This window comes from Panthera tigris, chromosome A2 (genome assembly GCF_018350195.1).
Source record: "Panthera tigris isolate Pti1 chromosome A2, P.tigris_Pti1_mat1.1, whole genome shotgun sequence".
In the NCBI taxonomy this organism is placed as follows: domain Eukaryota; kingdom Metazoa; phylum Chordata; class Mammalia; order Carnivora; family Felidae; genus Panthera; species Panthera tigris.
Window position 1 is genome coordinate 138,847,007 of NC_056661.1, and position 20,600 is coordinate 138,867,606.

The following is a 20,600-nucleotide window of genomic DNA, read 5'->3' on the forward strand; positions in this document are numbered from 1 at the left end:
GAGTCTTGTGAAACAAGCATATATCTGATGGGAAGAATAAGTTGGAAAGTTTTATGTTGTAATAAAACTTATGTTTCCCCATTCCCAGAATCAGCTGAAGTTTCCTAAATTGAAAAGCAAAACGCAAAAAAAAAAAAAAAAAGGCAAGAAAAAACAAATACACAGACTTAATATCCATTTATGCTTTCCTCCAGACAATAAGTTACCTGCAGCAGTTAAAAAAATTAAATACGAAAAAACAACAAAACAAAAAACTTGAAAGGAAGAAAATTTCAATTAAAAAAAGCACGGTAGAATCTAACAACCATTAGCAATGACGAAATTATCAAGAGAATAACTGCTAACTTTTATTAAGTAGCTATATACACTACCTGCCATTTTCCTCTTTTCCCGTTCTGGTCCCTCTGTACCATATGGCTGCCTCATTAGGTGGTTTAGATGCCTGGATACAGTTTTCTAATTATGCTTAGCTTTATGGTGAGAAAGACTGGTGCGATTTCAAAAACAGACTTACTCTTAGTACTTTATAGGCCAGTATTTAAGCCAAACTTAAGACATCTTATTAAAATCCATGTGATAAAAATTATGTTGTCCAATAGGAATCATTACCTTCAAAACATATAATTCTGTGTAAGTGACATACTGAATAGTATTCATGGTATTTATTAAAACAAAGACCTGAAGAAGCACACCCAAGAGGGCACCACATAAAATACCAAATCCCAATCCTGTCATGATCTAGTTGAAAGAAATTATCTTTTAAAGTAATGAATGTACCTTGAAGAAATGTGTATTTTGAGTCATATTAAGATCCAGTTGCTAATAAGTAATGCAAACCAAATATCTGAAGTTACAAGCAAAACAAAAACCAGGCAGGTAACTCTGGTCTTTAAAAAAAAATTAAAAATTAAAAAAAATATATACAACCAAGCGGAAAAGATGCCATAAAATCACTAAACAGCATTTATGAAACTAAAAAAATAAAAATAAAGTCAGTAGCATACAGACTTTGGGAGAACTTTGGTTCACAAAGTATGAAGATGTACTATCAGTTTTATTGGTAATACACATTTATTAGGGTTTTTCATGCCTCTCATACTTAGAAATGGCCATTGCAGCTAAAGGCTACAGAACCTAATAAATGAGAAAATTACTACTGATAAGATTAGTAGTTGAAAACAGTTATATATAGCAAACAACAAAGTATCTCTGAAAACAGACCTCAAAGGATGTGAGAAGCCAAAACATAGATCATAGAATCATAGAATACTAAGTTAGAACATGAAAATTCAACCAGACTTCTAAACTATCTGCAATCTGTTTTTTGGGGTTTTTTTATTGGTTTTTGAGAGAGAGAGCATGAGCAGAAGAGGGGCAGAGAGAGGGAGACACAGAATCCAAAGCAGACTCCAGGCTCTGAGCTGTAAACAAAGAGCTGGATGAGGGGCTCCAACTCAGGGACCATGAGATAATGACTTACAGTCAGAAGCTTAACCAACTGAGCCACCCAGGTGCCTAAGTAATTGCAACCTCTGAAGAACAAATCATGAATGAGAACGTTTATAATCAAAACAAATTCCTTCGCAATACTGAAACAATACTCTTAGAAAAATACTGCTGTGCGGGAAAATAAACAATTTCTACATAGAGAAATAGGTGCTACGATACTCCTACACTTAGCCAACAAATAACTGCTGAATGCATTTGTGTTCTACACACTGGGGATACAATGATGACCAGGACAAAAACAGATCCTTCAGGAAACACCTATTCTAGTAGTTCTAAGATCTAGTTCAACATGTTTCTCAAAATACAGTGAATTAAAATCTACTTCTAAAAAGCTTTAGGGGAGGGGTGCCTGGGGGGCTCAGTCTGTTGAGTATCCATTTTCAGCTCAAGTCACAATCTCAAGGGTTTGTGGGTTCGAGCCCCACTTGGGGCTCTGTACTGACAGCTCGGAGCCTGCTTCGGATTCTGTGTCTCCCTCTCTCTGCCCCTCCCCCACTCATGATGTGTGTGTCTCCATCTCTCAAAAATGAATAAATGTTTAAAAAAAAAAAAAAAAACTTTAGGGGAGGGGCAACTGGGCAGCTCAGTTGGTTAAGCATCTGGCTTTGGATTTTGGCTCAGGTCATGATCTCATGGTTCGTGAGAGAGCCCTGCCTAGGGCTCAACACTGACAGCTCAGAACCTGCTTGGGATTCTCTGCACCCCGCTCATTCTCTGCCCCTCCCCCACTTACACTGTCTCATGCTCAAAAAAAGAAAAAAGCTTTAATGGAAAGAGAGGTTTTAGTTGTGCTACTAATTAGCAATACAGATTTTGACACTTGTCAGTTTCATCTCTAAAATGAGATGAAGTCTGTTTAAAAGGTTTACTCAAGAATAAAAATATTTTTGGGGAGTGCCTGGGTAGCTCAGTCGGTGAGATGTCTGACTTCAGCTCAGGTCATGATCTCACAGTTCTGAGTTCGAGCCCCGCGTCTGGCTCTGTGCTGACAGCTCAGAGCCTGGTGCCTGCTTCAGCTTCTGTGTCTCCCCCTCTCTGCCCCTCCCCTGCTCATGCTCTGTCTCTGTCTCAAAAATAAAGAAAAACGTTAAAAAAAATATTTTTTGAAGTGCTTCACACATACTACCTGACACAGGTGTATTCAAAATGGCAACCGTGAAACAGCTCTATCAGAATGTGTCTGAACATCTAGGTTCAGGTTTAACTCAGATGCTTACCAGACAAGTCCTATAACATCTGTGAGATTTAGTTTCTAACCTCTCATTTGTGGGTAATATGTGTACTCTTTACTAGAGACACTGGAAGAAAAAAATTAGGGATTTTTATTGAGCCATAAAAAATACCTCATAAAGGTACCAGAGGCTACCAGCACTGTTAGTCACAGCGTATGTACAAAAATAGGACTTCTGAGGAAAAAAACTGCAAAGTTTTTTTTGCCGTATTTACCCAACAAAATACCCCTGTTGAAGAGTTTAAATACCAACTGTGTGCCACCTTGAGAATAACTGCCAAATGTAAATCGGGAATGCAGCCTCCATAAACACGATTAATATCACCAATCTTAACACGGCTTTGAGAGTTGCACAAAGGCAAGGTGGATACAGTCTCACGCTGGCTAGAAATAGTATCCAGAAGACTAGAATATGCTTGGTCACCCAGTCCAACCACCTCTTCAGTTCTTGCGACTCTTTTTGCAACAATCCCAGCAAATCATCATCTAATTCCATTGTTTAGAAACCTACCAACTGCAGGAGAACAACCTGAGGAGCTTTGGTAAGGACAGATTCTGAAATTCTGACTCTCAAAGTCCAGGGCAAAGTTCCAGGACCGGTTTGTGCAATATGACTCCCAAGTGATGTGCAAGTGTAGCCAGAATCTAGCCTCTGGTGACGCTGCTCTCACCAGCCATTCTGCATTTGGGGCGTGCAACAAAACTCTGATGTTAGGTTGGAATCTCCCCACTTCAGTTTCCACCTTAGGCTAGTTTTACTGTTGGCTCCACAGACACCTAATCCATCTCCTGACTAAACATTTCTCACTTCTTGAAACAACCTACATGTGCTATGTTCCAAACATGATAACCCTAAATTTGTCCACATCTTTATACAGGACACCAAGAGAACAAAATCCCCATGTAGGATACAATGAGGACACACTTTCATTACAATTCAATCTCTCCAGTGTCACAGCTTAAGTGTGCCTCTTGTCAAAGTGTGACCATATCACATTATGCTTTTTAATGTGCTTAATAACTTATTTTGGAATATACTTACTTTGGAATAATCTCAGATTTACATGCAAATTGCAGATATAGTACTGCAAGCTCTCACACACTCCCCTCACCCAGACTCAGTTTTTCCTAATGTTAACATAGCCAGTGGCCACAGTGCATTTCCCCAAACCAAACATGAGCCGGTTGATTTTTTAAATTACATTAAAAAAAAATTTTTAACGTTTGTTTATTCTTGAGACAGAGCACAAATGGGAGAGTGGCAGTGAGAAAGGGATTCACGGAATCCAAAGCAGGCTCCAGGGTCCAAGCCATCAGCACAGAGCCTGACGTGGGGCTCGAACCCACAAACCGTGAGATCATGACAGGAGCCGAAGTCGGACACTCAACCAACTGAGCCACCCAGGCACCCCGTTTTTGTTTCTTTTTTAACACAAATTACTTTCCAGAACCTCCATTTCCTTCATCCTGAACACAGACCTTTGGCTCTTCTTTCATTACACGAGGCTACCACTACAGGTCCTTATATCTCATATATACTTTATTTATTTATATATTTTTATATAGATTTCATGTATCCTATACTTTAAGATATTTTGAGTCGAGATCCAGTTGGACACGTCATTGCTGTCATGAGATCCATGCCATACACACATTTGGTAAGCAAGACTTCCACACGTTCATACAACTCAACAAGGCCAACTCTTGGGCTAATACAAACCTCCCTCAGGTGGCATAAGGGACCTCCGAACGCCTACCATCAGTAAATGACAAATCCAACCAATTGTCTGTACACACCCAGTGATTTTTCATGCAAAGATATTCCCTGCATCAGGCAAGTTCTGACCTACTGCATCCCCACATTTTCCTTTTACTAGTTCGCATGTTCTGCTTCTACAGCTAAAGATTTCGACTGTCCACACAGTAAAAGGAATGCATCCCCACCCCCCACCAATGACTCTGAAATGCTTAGGATAAAAAGGGGTTTCTCTAAATTTAATATCTACTGGCAACTCACTGAAGCAGTTAATGACCATGTGTGAAAACTGGTGCTCATAGGAAATCCACAGAGAATTCCTGATGAATCACAAACTAAAATCAGAACAAATAAGCAAGGTGGTATTGGTAGTATTATTCCTCCAGGAAGAAAAAAGAATTCAATATATCCTATTGAAATTAGTCCCAGCCTTAATTATAAAGCTTAGGGCACACAATGGTACAAGATAGTAATTTATTATTAAAATTCTGATTAAAAAGGATAATTTAGACATGTGGACCCAAAGATAGCTATACTCACCTGTATCAATCACTGCCAGAAGATTTTTCTAAACAGTTTACTTCTCCTGAAAAGATGTGAATAATTTCCAATTCTGTTTATCTCTCCAAGCCAGGTTGTGGAATTAGAGTTTTTAAATTGTAAAATAAATTTGACAATGCTTTCAGGAAAGGTTGCAAACTCACAGCCTTCCTATCATACCAGTGAGTTCCTTAAAATAGGAAAGCCACTTTTAAAAATCTTTTTAAGAAGCATCAAAATATCAAAAACAAAGCTCTTTAAACTTACCTCATAGTAACTCCGAACTGCATTGCAAAATGCTTCATCAGCCACAATTTGAGTTTCTCCGTTGAGGAAGGCCTGGAACCTTTCTTTCAGTAACTGCAATTGTTGCTTGTTAAGCTAGAAGAAAAAGAGGGAATTAGCTGAAAAATCAGCCAATCTGAGAAATGTGACAATTCATAAAAATTTTAAAAGCCAGAAGTTAGATCTGACACCTAGAATTAGCTTTATGTTAAAAAAAAAAAAAAAAAAAAAAAAAAAAAAAGCTAACTCCTACTACTTATACTATGGCTCAATTTTAAAACATTTCCAATTCACTTCCCATACTCTGGAATCCTAACATTGCAATGCAATACAAGTTTCTGTGCCAGATGGAGCTCCTAGGTTTACTACCCTGGTCTCTTTGTAGAAACAGGTAAAATCTAAAATTCGGATGAGAAATGAACTGTTGTGCAAAATTGCCAGCTGTCCTGAGCACAGAGAGCAGAGAGAATGAGGGTCCTTGCAAGTGAGTGAACAACAGCCACCTTAGATGAAGACTAACTGGAAGACTGCAAAGGACAGAGGACCCTGAGAAAGTATCCTCTGGAAAGAACATCTTTTGGATGGCACAAATTTGAATTCCATGAACATATCTCAATGCTTGAGGGGAGATAAAGAATTGATTGGAAGACAAATCCAGAGAACAGAGAGGCAACAGGCAGACAGAGCATGCCTTATAGAAGCATACCAAGCAAGAGCTATACACCACGGAGGGGAGTTCAAGTTCACAACCAGATTTCCTCACCCTGGGTCTGGCTGCCATAATGATTACTAAAGGTGTGTGGGACATGAACCATGACTTACCAACTATGTCCTATAGTCATCAGTGACGAGCAGAGTCAGCTGTTTGTAGGGCTCAAGGCAATAGGAGACTCAGGAGCCCGTTATTAAAAATTGAAGGATTTCAAGACAGTAGTAACAGCACTTTCCACCAAGCATGGGCCCTCTGAAGCATGGAGCCCTGTGCAACTGCCCCTGAAGCCAGCCCGGAATACAGGGCACAGACTTCACTAGAGGTGGGGCACAGTAGGTCCCACAGCAGTTGAAAATGCTTACCTGCTGAAAGAACAGTCTTGCAGGGAAAAAAAAACAAAAAAAACAAAAAACAAAAAACCCACAATGCCAACATACATAAGGAACAGGAAAAAGTGATCTTTCCATTTCATTCATTCCTCGTCAGACTATTAAAGAACTCATTCCAGTTCTGGATTCTACAGAGAGATACGAAACATTTGGAAATATGCTAAAGATAAAATGATTAAAAAAGGATTAGGAATGAAGGCTAAATAAACTGCAATGATTTGGCTTCCAAAAGAAGGCTGATGTGCCCTAAGTTTAAATCTGTTCAAAAGGCTTATTAAGATGCCATTCCAATAGGAAAGACAAGCGCTTTCAAAAGAAAGTGGGTTTTATTCAGGAATCTAACAAATAAGACAGTTTCTAGAGAAAACGCTGCTGGTAGTGACAGACTTACACAGAAATGTCCTATTGTACCCCAGCGTAAGAAACCTCTTGCCCTGAGCAGCAGAGAAGAAATACCACTCCATTTTTTTTTAACCTTATCTCCTTCATTTTAGGGAAAGCTAAACCAAGCTCAAATGCAGAACTATCACCATTATATTACACTTTCCGTTTTATAACATAAGGAAAATCAAAGCAGGGACCTTTTATGTGTAAGTACTGGCAAGGCAAATGGAGTCCACGACTTTAGCTCTTGAAGCATGGCTCACACAAAAGGACCAGATGGAAACAGGACAGCAGTTGTTGAGAGCACATTAGCTGCCAAGCCCACGAACTGCCAGCAAGGGCTTCAACTTGCAAACCAAGTGTCCAGGTAACACAATGAACATGGAAAAATGTGCAAATGACAACGAACTGGAAGAGATCTTACTGAGCTCCCCATCTCCCCCATTTGAGATATATATATTTTATGCATTTTATACATTTATACACACACATTTTATACACACATTATATATATTATATATTATATATTATATTATAATATATATTATATATTATATATATAATAAAATATATATATTATAATATATATATAAAGTAAATAGCTTTCAAAAACTGGAGACTTCTTCATTCAATTGTCTTATCAGATGCATTTTGTTCTTTACAGTGTTTATTGTGCCATTGTACCAATGAGTTACTTCTTTTGGGGGATTACGGCATGGAAAATTCGTGAATACCAATTAGGTACATGATATCTGAGAAAACAGTCTTCTTAGAAACTCCAACACTGTTGGTATAGTTCATAAACAGGCCAGAGGCATCTAGCTAAATATCCAACTTCAACTTTTTTAACAATTACTGCAGTTACATTTAAGACCTAAAATGACAGCCACCATTACAGTAATATATATTAAAAAAAAAAAAAAAAGTCAATAAAGTACTTTTTTAGTATAGAAGTCTCTATTTCCACAAAAGATACGGAGGGGAAAAAAGGAAATTAAATTTAAAATCTAGCAGCAGGGATAGCTGTTTAGAAAGCAGAGTTCCCTAAAACCTATTTGCATTATCAAAATAAATATTACGCATCAACAGATAAAGACTAATGGAATAAACCAAAGAATTAGGTCTAAGTACACTCAAAAATGTACTATAAAATATCTTTATAGCACAAGTCAGAAGTAAAAAATGGTCTATTTAATGAATGGGGTTAAAATAAGTGGGTAGCCAAACAGAAAAAAATTAAATTGTATCATCACACACACTGTTACAGTCCAAATGAATTAAACTTTTAACATGAAAACGTAGAAGTGCATGAAGAAGAAAATTCTTTTAAACACTAGCACGTGAAAAGATCTTTCTAACCATGAATGCAAATCTGCAAGTCATAAATTTAATTACAAATACACTAAACATAAATTCTCCATGGCAAAAAGATCATAGGCAAAAAAGTTAGAAAAAGACCAATGAGGGGTGAGGAAAATACATGTAACTCCTATCTTAAAGAGCTAATTTCCAAACATAGATCCCAGACACTGTAAGAATCTGACAACAGAGAAACAGACCAAACGGATATATCCAGAGAAATGACTCTTAAGCTATGAAAAAGCATGCCTAACTTCATTCATAATAAGTAAAATGCAAATTAGATCTACATGACAGAGGAAGGATTCTGGGAAGATGGTGGAGTGGGAAGCACCAGAAATCTCTCCCACCTAGCCTACAATTGCATTGGCAGTTTCTGTCTGATATAAATATTTTGGAATTCTGGAGTCTACTGAGGGCTTGCAACTTACAGGGGAAGACTTGAATGTAAATTGTGGTTAATTCGGGCCAATTTTAGCTTCTAGCACAGTAGCAGCTGGTCATCCCCCACCCCTCCACTCAGTGGCAGCAAAAAGCAGAAAAAAGCTAACAACACAAATTTTCATAAATAGAGGGCTAATAAATGCTACATCCAAACAGTGGCAATACTATTTGCTCTATAAAAAGAAAAAAGTTCTCTTCTGTATGGATATGAAAAGATCTGCAAAATATCTTGGGGGAAGGAAGCTAGTTATAGAACAGGGTATAAAAATAAGCCACCACTCCCATTGAAAAGGGGCAAAATTAGAACACGCATGTGAATATGTTTCCACACGCAGATGGAAACTAGAGAAGGATGGCTATGGGCACTGGACAGATGGAAAATAAGTAAAAAAGACTTTTCAACCTATACTGCTATATTTATTTTAGATTTTAACTCATAGGACTCTTCACTCAAATTTTAATTTAGATTTAAAATAAGCTATGAGAGCAACTTTCCACATGTTTTAACACAGAACAATTACGATCCATTGCATATAGTTTAGATCTCATCATCCTGCAGGGAGACTGGACAACAGATGACCTGATTTTTCAGTTCTCCTTTCAAGTGAAAGATTTGAACTTGACAGTCCCACTTTTTTTGTTGTTGTTGATTTTTGGGTTGTTTTGTTTTTTGTTTTTTGTTTTTTTTTTTGTAGTAACATCTCTAGACCAGGAAAAAACAAAAACAAAAACAAAAAACTCAGAATAAAACTGTAGCAGTCATCTTATTTAATATTCTGATCAACTGATCAATGCGTTAAACTTTACAAAATCCCTATGAAGTCATCTCTCAGCCTCCCTTGGAGTCTATTAAAGCTAACACACACCTTCATTGCCTCACAATGAAGCCTATACAAATTTTCAAGAATTTAAACTTGCTTCCCTTCCCTTAGGACTTTCACACAATCCTAGTTCTAGCACCAAGACAAAACTGACTAAACATTACTTTCTTCAACATAGCTGTTCAGGAACTGGAAAACAGGTACTGGCTTATTTGTGAGTCTTTGCCTTTCCAGGATAAAGTCTGCCAGTTCCCCAACATCCTAAAGGTTTCTTCATAAATTAAACATTCAACCATTAAATAGAAGTTCGTTACAGGTAAGTATAAAAAAAGCACATTGGAAGATGTAACATACAAACGGAGCTCATAACAATAGTAATGTCCGTCTTAAAAGTACTGAGTCAACTGATCATAATTCTCCTAAGACAGTGTGGGCAACACAGAAGGGGGGGACCACTTCCCACATTCTAATCACTCTTAATTCAAACCAAAAACAAATGAACTCTTCTTGGCAGTCACATCAACTGACTCACATCACGCTTATAAACAAAAATTTCTATAACATTCTTACCTGCGTTTCATTAAGCCATGTTTCATCTTGCTAGATTTGGTCTACTATTCCAGTTGATTAATATTTTATTAGAATTCTAATTCCTTCACCCAATGACCAAATAACACTCCTAGCTTTATGTCCACTAACATAAGGTGGTAGCTGTAGTCTTCAACTGGGAGAGTCATTTTAAGAAACCTTCAGCTGAGGATTAAGAAACAGGAAACTTGTCATTACATGGATTCACCCAAGTTTGACACAATCGATTAACATTCTTCAGGGTAGCTGACTTTATTAGGATTCATCCTATATTTTAGTTTTGTCCATGTACTGCCTTCACAAGAGTATACTTACCAATGAATGCATAACGTTTTTCAAATAGAGAAAACTCTGATGCAAAAATTACCCAACGGGAATTTTTAGAGAGCTTTTTATATGAAATTAAATTGCAGAAACTAGAACATAAATATCCTTGCAAATATCTAAATACAGCCAAGAGATTAGGCTTATAAACAGAACATTCTGAATACTGACAGCAAAAGCTAAGTTTTACGACTTCTGGCTGGCAGTGATAATTTATCCATAACAACTGCCACAGAAAAAACAATTTTCAAAGTTCAGATATGTTTTATGTTTCTTAGGTGTTTTTTTCCTTCATTTTCAAATTAGATTCTAGCATTTTCATTCTAAGTCATGACCAACTGAAGACTTACATCAACATCTTGACTACAGCAGGAAACCAGCCATTTATGTTAGTCAGGAATTTGGGAATCCAGCAAGCACTGCTGTGCAAAGCCTGTCCTGACCTGTGCTCCCCATCAAGAGCCTTCACACTCATGGTGGGGCTGTGTGACATCCACGTAAAAGTGACCACAGATTCCAAAGCAAAGTGGCAGGTGACTAGTGGGTATGGTACCTCCTCTAGGATTGGAGAATGGGTCACGGTGTATGCATACCTCGAAGAGATACTAACAAATATTTTTCAAGAAAATGAAAGGATTTACTCCAGGCACAGATGGCCTCTGAAATACACAAGCATAGCTTTAATGCCTATTAGTGAGATATACTAAAAGATATTAGCAGAAAAAGACTAAAGTAGAGACGCTATTTTCATTTTTCCCTCCCTACCAACATTCTGGCAGTCAAAAAGATCTACACAAAACCATTGGGGCGAGGCGCCTAGGGTGACTCAGTCAGATAAGCATCCCACTCTTGGTTTTCGCTCAGGTCGTGGTCAGGTCCTGAGATCCACCACAGTGTCAGGGTCTGCGCTGGACATGGAGTCTGCATGAGATTTGATCTCCCTGTTCCTCTGCCCCTCCCCCACTCGTATGCACACTCTCTCTCCAAAAAAAAAAAAAAAAAAAAAAAAAGACACTATTAGGGCAAAATAATCCACACCTTCCATGTTTCCAAAACCACAAACCTCTCCAAACTGCCTATCAGTAGAAAAACAGAGGGACCGTGGCCAGGTCTCATAAGTTATAAAGCCCGTGGAAGGCACTGCTATTAGTTTCCTAGCCAAATAACTTTTCTTGCCCCCTTCTGTAAGCACAGATATTTGGAACAGTGAATACTCCTAGCTAAGACTACAAACAACAGCTTCATCTAGTATTTCCAAGTTAAGGCCTAAGAGATGTAAGCAAGTGTGTGCAACTTGCAGGAGACCCTAAAAGGTAGCTGAAAAGCCAATTTTGATCTCTTTCTCTCCTCTTTTCCTACTGACTGGAATTTGAGGTGTTTGCAGTAACTCTCAGGTTGGCCCATAGAAATGGTGGAAGATAGAAAGAGCCTGATGCCCTTTTTGATGTGGAAGAGCCACTGTAACCCTGGACCATCTACACCCCAATTTCCTTTATGTAAAAGAGAAATAAGCCTCCTCTATATACCGATCACTCTTATTAGGAGTTCATTATCAATATAGCAATGAACCAAATCCTAACTGATACAAATCCCGGTGAGATACCCAACCAGGGTGAAAATGCCATCCCTTGCTGGTAAGGTTATCTTAGTTCTGAAATAGAATATTCATTCCATATGTTATTTTATGTAAAAACAAACAAACAACAAAAAGCCATCTAGTAAACTTCACCCAATGAACAGTGAAGCCTAGGGTTTAAGTGCCTGATGGAGGCTAAAAATAAAGCTATCTGCCAGACTGAAGTCTATTGTCCCACAGTATTGAAAGTGGGTATTAAAAAGCCCCAAATCTGCAAACACTGCTTTAAAACATTTTATAATGAAATGTATACAGTCATGAGTAGAAAAAGCAAAATCCCTCTGAATAGACAGGCTGCAGGCTAGTCTTAGCCACTAAGTGAACTACTTCTATCCCCATTCTCACTGGCCTCCTAAGTCAAATTCAAGCCTCAGCAAAATTACATGCCATGATGGGATTGGAGGGTGTAGGGGGATACTAGTAAATACTGGACCTAGACAAGTTAAATCCATGAATTCCATCAATTTCCTTGCTGCACTAAACACATTCCACACGTGTTTCAATCAATCTTCCTTAGTCTCCTATAAAGTGTTCATCTTCATTTTATACATGAGGAAATTAAGCTCAAAGAAGTTAAGCACTTTGCCTAACTTCACATCTGATAAAGGGGCAGGGGAAGAATGTAAACCAGTATCCTGGTCTAAAGCCTATATTCTTTCTAATCACCATACTACTGTTTTTGCTCACTCTCCACGCCCCCCCAACCCCCAACCAGTTAAGAGGTGTTTATCACTGTCCATTGTGTCACAGATAGCTTGTATGTTTTCTTTTGCTTATTAAAGTCTCCCCACTAGAATAAAATCCACATCGGGATAAGAACATGATTTTAACACATAGGACATGCTCTTTTTTTTTTTAAGAATGAACAAATGAACAAAGATATACCAGCCGCTATGAAACTATTCCTTACCAGGGCAGCTACATCCTCCACTCTCATGCTCACCTACCCCCACAAAAATGTTGGCTTATCATGCAATCATAACACCTCAAGACTACCTCAATCCATCACAACAGATCAGACAACAGCTTATCAGACAGGTTCACCTACTCATTAACAAGGTTCTACATGACAAACGACAGTAATAAAGATAACAGGCTGCGGTGCCAGACTGCCTTTGTTTCCAGGATCCCCCACAATTTGTAGGCTCTTCAGGTCACTTACCCTCAAGGTCTCCAGTTCCTTATCTACACAATGAGGATGGTAGCAATCTACAATAAGGCTGTTCCCAGTAATGGGGCAAAACTGCTTAATACACATTAAATGCTTTGAACTGTTACCTATTATTTTAGAAATACATGGGAATTTTGTTTCCACAGTGGCAGAGACCAGAGACAAAAACCAATCTTAAGATGGATGTAGATGGACCATTAAAAATAGACTGTCCAGAGCTATGCTGTCCAGTACATAACCACACCTGGCCACCAAGCAACTGAAACGTGGCTGGTCCAAGTTGACATGTGGTCCAAGTCTAAAACACATACAAGCTTTCAAACGGTACAAAAAATATGAAGCATCTCACTAATACTTGCATATCAGTTATATATTGAAAGACATTTTGTATATATAGAATGACTTATTAAAATGACCTTCATCTGTTTTTAAAGCACCACTGGAAAATTTTAAGTTACTTACACGGCTCCCATTTTAGTTCAATCAGACACACTGGTAGAGAGAAATGTGTGTGATGGTCAGGTGTCCATTGATGACAGATGAACAAGTCCATGCTACATCCTGCCAAATAGCTGTAACCTCACTCACAGCAACGGGACCCCCAGTATGTGGCTTGTGGCAGTCTTAGGGTATGACTGATTCAGAAGAACACAAGAGCCTAAAAGGCAAAAAACTTAAGTATTTGCCTAGTGTTTTTTCACTGTCAAAGAGCAAAGTAGGTATTATTAGTCATATTTTAGATGAGAAAACAGTCTTAAAGGTTAAGGTACATAACCCGTTAGGTCACAGAAGCAAGATCATAACCTAGGTATCCTGAATCCAAGTCTATGAGTTGTATTTTATCCCTACATGCTGCCTATCCCACTGACATGTTGTTTGACTCTAAGTCTCCATTCAGTTTATCTTACCAAAGACAATCAAGTGTGCAGTTATTCAATAAGACTTTCATATTCCTGAACATGAATATAGGTTAAGAGAGCCAACTGCCAAATTTTGTTGGTCATTATCTTTCAACAATCTGCTTTAGGACCTTCTTACTCATTAGAGCATCAGTTTCCCCCACGATTCAGAAGGAGATGGACCTATGAACACCTTTAATGGTCCCAAATAATAGCAGCTCATCACAAGCAAATGCAAACTAATCGTGAGGATATTTTTTTTTTATCTGCCCACTTGACAGATAGCTGGTAAAATACGGTTTCTCGGTAGGTCTATGGAAGTGTTTTTGGAAGAGATGAAGATTTGATTCAGTACACTGAATAAAGAGATCCACCCTCACCAGTATGAGCAGGTATCATCTGATTCACTGAGAGCCTGAATAGAAACAAGCTGATAAAAGGTGAATTCTCTCTCTTCTTGAGCTGTGACTTCCATCTTTTCCTGCTCTTGAACATCATGGCTCCTGGTTCTTGGGCCTTTGGACTCACTGAATATACCAACTTTCCTGGCCCTGCAGCTTACGGAGGGAAGATTATGGGACTTCTCAGCCTTCATAACTGTGTGAGCCAATTCCTGTAATAAATCCCATAGATATATATAGATATACTATGGGCTCTATTTCTCTAGAGAACCCTGACTAATATGCCAATTATAATAATAGTCTTAACGATCTGTTGGAATCAAGCAAGTCAGAGATGACTATGGGTATACAAGACTTCCCAAAAGACATCTTGGAGATGAACTAGGTTAGAAAGGCAGAAAACAGGAAGTAGTCCAGCACATGTTCAATCACCTCACCACCTGCAAAGTCAGAAGCAGTCCTGTCTTCCTACAAATAAGTCCAGTAGACCATGTCAAGGGAGATAAGGGGATTGCCCTTTTTAAACAATAGGACTTCCCCTTGACCACCCCTGGTAAACATGTAATTAATACCTAGGAATAGCTAATACTAATTGACCACTTACCACATAGTAAGCACATTTCTAACCTCTTTACAAGGGTTATTCCAAGCACCCATGAGGTAGGTTCCTTGTGTCAAATATGAAGCTAAGACCCAGATAAGAAAGACCCAACTCACATAATTTGGAGGCAGAGTCAGGTGCATCTGACTAGCACACTCTTAGCCACTGGCTGCCCTTTGAGTTTCTTCTTGAGCAAATCATTCTTCATACCAGTGTCAAGATACAAGACCATCAGAGCCTGACAAAGCCATCACAGGATTTGATCAGCCTGGCAAAAGTTGAGTAAAAGCTCTTTTTTTTTTTTTTTTTTTTTTGGAGAGAGAGCACGAGCAGGGGAGGAGCAGAGAGAGAGGGAGACACAGAATTTGAAGCAGGCTCCAGGCTCTGAGCTGTCACCACAGAGCCTGACGCGGGGCTCAAACTTACAGACTGTGAGATCATGACCTGAGCCGAAGTCGGACGTTCAACCAACTGAGCCACCCAGGCGCCCCTTAAAAGCTCTTCTCTTTCCCTCCGTATCATTATCCCACCATGCTTGTTCAACACAGGTTAGTCCACTCTGCCTAGATTTCCTTTCTCCCTTTAGAAAGGAACCCAAACAAAACCTCCAAGAAACCTTCTGTGTACCCTATCATTTGCATAGCGTGGTTTTCTCCTCACTAGAGTACACATTCCTTAGGATGTCAGCCATCTATGTATCCCCATTCCCACTAAGTATAGTGTTTGCTGATACAAAGTCATCTACACTAGAAGAAAATCTAGAGTGGAAGAGGAGATCATTATGCACTACACTGCTTTTCTGGGCATGTATCCTGTCACAACCATTCGCAAAGGACACTAGCAGGGCTCCTGGGTGGCTCAGTCGGCTGAGCGTCCGACTTCAGCTCAGGTCATGATCTCACCATGCATCGGGCTCTGCGCTGACAGCTCAGAGCCTGGAGCCTGCTTCAGATTCTGTGTCTCCCTCCCTCTCTCTGCCCCTCCCCACTCGTGCCACGTCTGTCTCTCAAAAATAAACAAAAAAAAAAAAAAAAAAAAAAAAAAAGACACTAGCAGTGACATAACTGAATGAGGAGTAGGGGACAGTCTTAAAATTCCAGGACTGTGTGTTGTCTAAGTAAGCATGGTCAGACTCAGTGAGGACCTAAGAAATACCAAAGGCTTGCTTTGCTGAGCTGCAGTGTGAGTAGTTCTGTTTTGCAGAGAATATTGTTCTCCGGCAGGAAGAACTCTGTGCCTTGGTACCATCTGGTATTTCATGGCAAAGTTCCGTATGCTGAAGAAACAGAGATTTTATATTCGTCACAAAGAATTTGGACAGACTCTGCTGCAGACAACTGTGTACTTGTCTAAAAGCTTAAACAAGCTGACCAGCTCCAAGCTACACAATGGCCTTTTCCAGGAGCTAATAAGTGCTCTGGGATAGCTGCTTTTAAAAGAAAATAGGATGTAAATTTGCTTTCCCCAGAAATGTTTGAAGTTTTTGCTTTCTTTCTAAAGCAGATACATCATGGATGAGCATAGGCTATCTGTTTAAAAAAAAAAAAAAAAAAAAAAAAGAGGGGGGGGAGGAAACTTTCAGCTTGTCATCTTGGTTGACCCATCCCTGACACACCCAGTGGGGTCAACCCTAGTGAGAGAATACCCCCTTTAACTCCTTTAATTTGGTAAGAGTGCATTAGACTGAAAGTTACACAAGCTCCAACTCAAAAGGGCCTATTAGACAAAACAGGGGTTTATCAACACACATCTCAAGACAAGAGGGTTCCAGATCAGTTAACTGAGTCACTCAAGTTATCAAAGGTTTAGTAGGCCTTTTACATCTAGGTATATCCCTCCATGTGCTGGTTTGTCCTCCAGCTTCCCTGCCTCCAAAGAAACCCATGGTTCACTCTATCAAGGCATCCTCCCATCACAAAAACTAAACATTAAAGAAAGTGTTTTTACTCTGAGGTGGGGTAGAGACAACTTTCCCAGAATCAGCACACCCTTACATGTAGTATTTCTCCCTACATGTTACTATCCAGTAAGGATTCATGGATCTATTCCTGAAGAAATGCCTGAAGTAAGGGAAGGGGGTAGTATCACAACGGACAGATCCAGAATCAGTCACCCTGAGGATTCAAGAGGAATCCAGTCATTCCCGCACAATGGGGGTCTGATATCTGAATAAATCCGAGGGTCTGGTTAGGGAAGAACTGTAGCTACAGAAGGACTATGATGTAGGCCAACTAGAACTGTCATTCTTCCTGACCTTTCCAAAAAGGAGGCTTGGAATGGAAAAATGCAGAAAAGAGATAAAGCCTTCTATAGTCAAATGCCTGGCTAATTTCCCTAACACATGAAGTCCTAGCGTGTACCTCAAACAGAAATCTTAGCAGCAACTTTAAGAACTTAACCCCTGTTGATAACTGCAAAGATCACATTACTACTCCTTTAAAGAGAACAATCTACCAGAATTTTAGCCAGCAAAGCATGCTATGCTACCTCAACTTCAGGGCTTAACATTTGTTATCAGCAAATTCAAGGATTGGTGAAAATTAAACTGAGTTTAAAAAACACACAAAAATCCCCCCAAAAACCTCTTCAAGATTAGCATTAGAAGAACTGAACACATAGACTGGGATGACATGTGCTTTAGATTTTTAGATTTTAAAAGCAATTTTCAATTCATGTGCAGAATGCTGCTGGTAGATAAAAGTAGATAGTACACTTGTACACAGTGAGGTCAAACCAAACAAAAAACTATGTAACCATTTCCCCACTAAGAAAAAGCAAATGGGGGCACCTGGAGAACTCAGTCGGTTAAGCATCGGACTGCTGGTATTGGCTCAGGTCGTCTGGAGGTTCATGAGATCAAGCTCCACGTGGAGCTCTGCCCTGACAGCACAGTCCTCTCCTTCCGCCTCTGCCCCTCCCCAGCTCACACACACACACGGCACACACTCTCTCCCTCTCTCAAAATAAAGCATTAAAAAAAAAAAAAAGCAGTTTATTCTGTCAACTACAAAGCTAGCTTTCAAGTAACTAAAACAAGAAAATAAGGGATCTTAAAATAAAAACTGCTTCTAGAGCTAATTTAGTTGAACGGCCACTTTTGGCTATGCTGCTGAGTCTAAGCATATAGCATGTCCTCCTTTCATACCAGTGTGCTTCTAGGTAAGGCTGCCAAATACAGGATGTCCCAATAAATTTGAATTTCAGATAAGCAATGGGTAATGATAAAATACTTACGTTAAACACGTATTTAGCGTAGTTTTTAGAAGTATGTCCTATGAAAAACCTGGGATACTTATGTCAAATGTTATTCACAGTTTACCTAAAATTCCAGTGTCCCTGGGTATCCTATAGTTGTATTTGTATTCTACCTTCTAACTCACTGAGGCTTTGATAACATCTTCCCTTTGTCCTTTGGATTGCCTTGTATTCCTCTGCCTCTTAGGACCTGACAATGTGTCACTGTAACTGTCACCTCCAACTTCTTTATCTTTTCAGTGCTATCTGAAAAGAAAGCTCACAAGGAAATCTTTACAACACAACTCAATATGCTGTGCAAGATGAAAACTGGACAAATAGAGGAGATACCACTAAGAGGCATGTGTGATTGTTTTTAAACCATGAAAAACTGGGGAGTTTCTGAAACCTGGCTCATCACAATCTTTGAAAGCTTTTTCAGAAATACAGATACTGAAGACCTACTATTTTAACTTCTGAATACAGGGACCTGGAAAGCTACTCTAAATTCCTGAGGGTCTGATGTTCAGCTAGGTTAGAGGATTATTGGATCTGGTACCCATGAGTTAAGACATCTACCTAACTAAAACAAATGTACGGAGGCATCAGTGGATTAAGGTTTATTTACACAACATACTGCTTAGATTTAACTCGTAAAATTGTATTTTCAACTAACAAAATGGAAAAACAGACATGCAAGATACACAGGGTAGGACTACAAGCAACTTTTAGATTTTTATTCATGACCAAAAAAAAAAAAAATACGTTTATCTTCTGGTTAGTGTAATTATAAGTCCTAGTTTAAGATACAGGAACTTCTTAAGTTGTACATCTTGTCTGCTTGGAAAGCATCTAACACACAAATGCTTATAAATAAAGCAAATTTCTCATGAGAAATAATACAGAATATAATTTTCCAGAGCATGGGGAATTAACATACAGAACCTAAGGTTTAGCCATGCATTCTACTGAGGTAGAAGGCTGAGCATACATAGGGTGGTAAGAAATTAGGGTCACCTGGGTGGCTCAGTTAAGCATCCTACTCTTAGTTTTGGCTCAGGTCATGATCTCCTGGTTTGTGAGTTTGAGTCCTGCTTTGAGTTCCACACTGAGAGTGCAGAGCCTGCTTGGGATTCGATCTCACCCTCTCTCTCTCTGTCCATCACCCACTTGTATTCTCTCTCAAAATATACCTTAAAAAAATCTAAAGCATGCTCTCCTTCACACCATGCCCAGGAAAGTTAGCCTTCACACACAATCTAACCTTAACCTGCCTGAATCTTAAAGAAGGTGGCTTTATATACCAGGTCTACAAGTTTAAAAAAGAAAAAAAAAAAACCAGAATGCCATATTGTAAAAAATTAAAGCAATTCAAATCAACATGGAAAGACTCTGGCCACACAAACCGAACCTCCAAATACAACCAAACCACAGGAATGGAGAAGGGTCACTGCATAGTATCACTCACTGGTGACCAGATGTCAAGTATCCCCACAGAATGCATTGGTCTCAAGAGAAAACCTATCCTATACCAAATGCATATACATAAAGATTCCTCAAGAGTGAAGTAACCATGCAATTCAGGCCACAGAATTTGCATTTTGGTCCTAGAACTGTCTATTGGGGTGCCTTTGGCTCTACTCCATCTCCTGCCCACACAAAGACCTAGAGCCAAGCCAACTAGAAGAGTCCTTATTTACTCTTTGTTAATGTTGAAGACTATTATCAGTTCCATTTTGCAGGAGAAAATTTAGATTCACAAAACAGATGTCCAAGAAAACTCAAGACAACTCAAAAGGGATTCAAGATGCTAAAAACCGAAAGATAATCTAGGATGTGAATATATAGAACAGAAAAGTTAAATATTTTGTGCTAAAGCACATCTGAATTTTTTTTATATTGGAAGACATTCCAGTGTTTCTGTTTAATGTTTCTCACAAAAAATTCTATGAACAAACCCTACTTATCCCATAAAATATCTATTGACATTGCTAAATTACAATACCACCTAAATTACTCTTGTAGCAAAGAATACCACATTCTCATGCTTTCTGAAGTCCCGAGTATTATAAATAATTGAAGTGTTCCTGGGTATCACTGCAAAACTTGGCTACAATGACAGAATTATAAATATCAATAATTAATATACATTAACAGTTAAGCATGAAATTTAGTGCCACTGTAATTAGGATACTGCAAAGAATTACATAAAGCACCTAAATTGAAAAAACACTGGGTAAATTTTACACAACTCAAAAGGCTTCCATGTGACAGATTTGTGATTTGTCACATCTTCCGAAACATTACTCACATATC

At 38.8% G+C, this 20,600-nt stretch overlaps 1 protein-coding gene across 4 annotated transcripts in view; it reads right to left on the reverse strand.

Annotated features, from left to right (window-relative positions):
• The window catches only part of CADPS2 (calcium dependent secretion activator 2), a 539,410-nt gene that overhangs the window by 408,921 nt on the left and 109,889 nt on the right, over positions 1-20,600 (reverse strand). For all 4 annotated transcript variants that reach the window (XM_042970898.1, XM_042970882.1, XM_042970892.1 and 1 more), the window contains exon 2: positions 5,304-5,417. In XM_042970898.1, the coding sequence (XP_042826832.1) occupies positions 5,304-5,417 (114 nt within the window). The remainder of the gene's footprint in view (positions 1-5,303; positions 5,418-20,600) is intronic.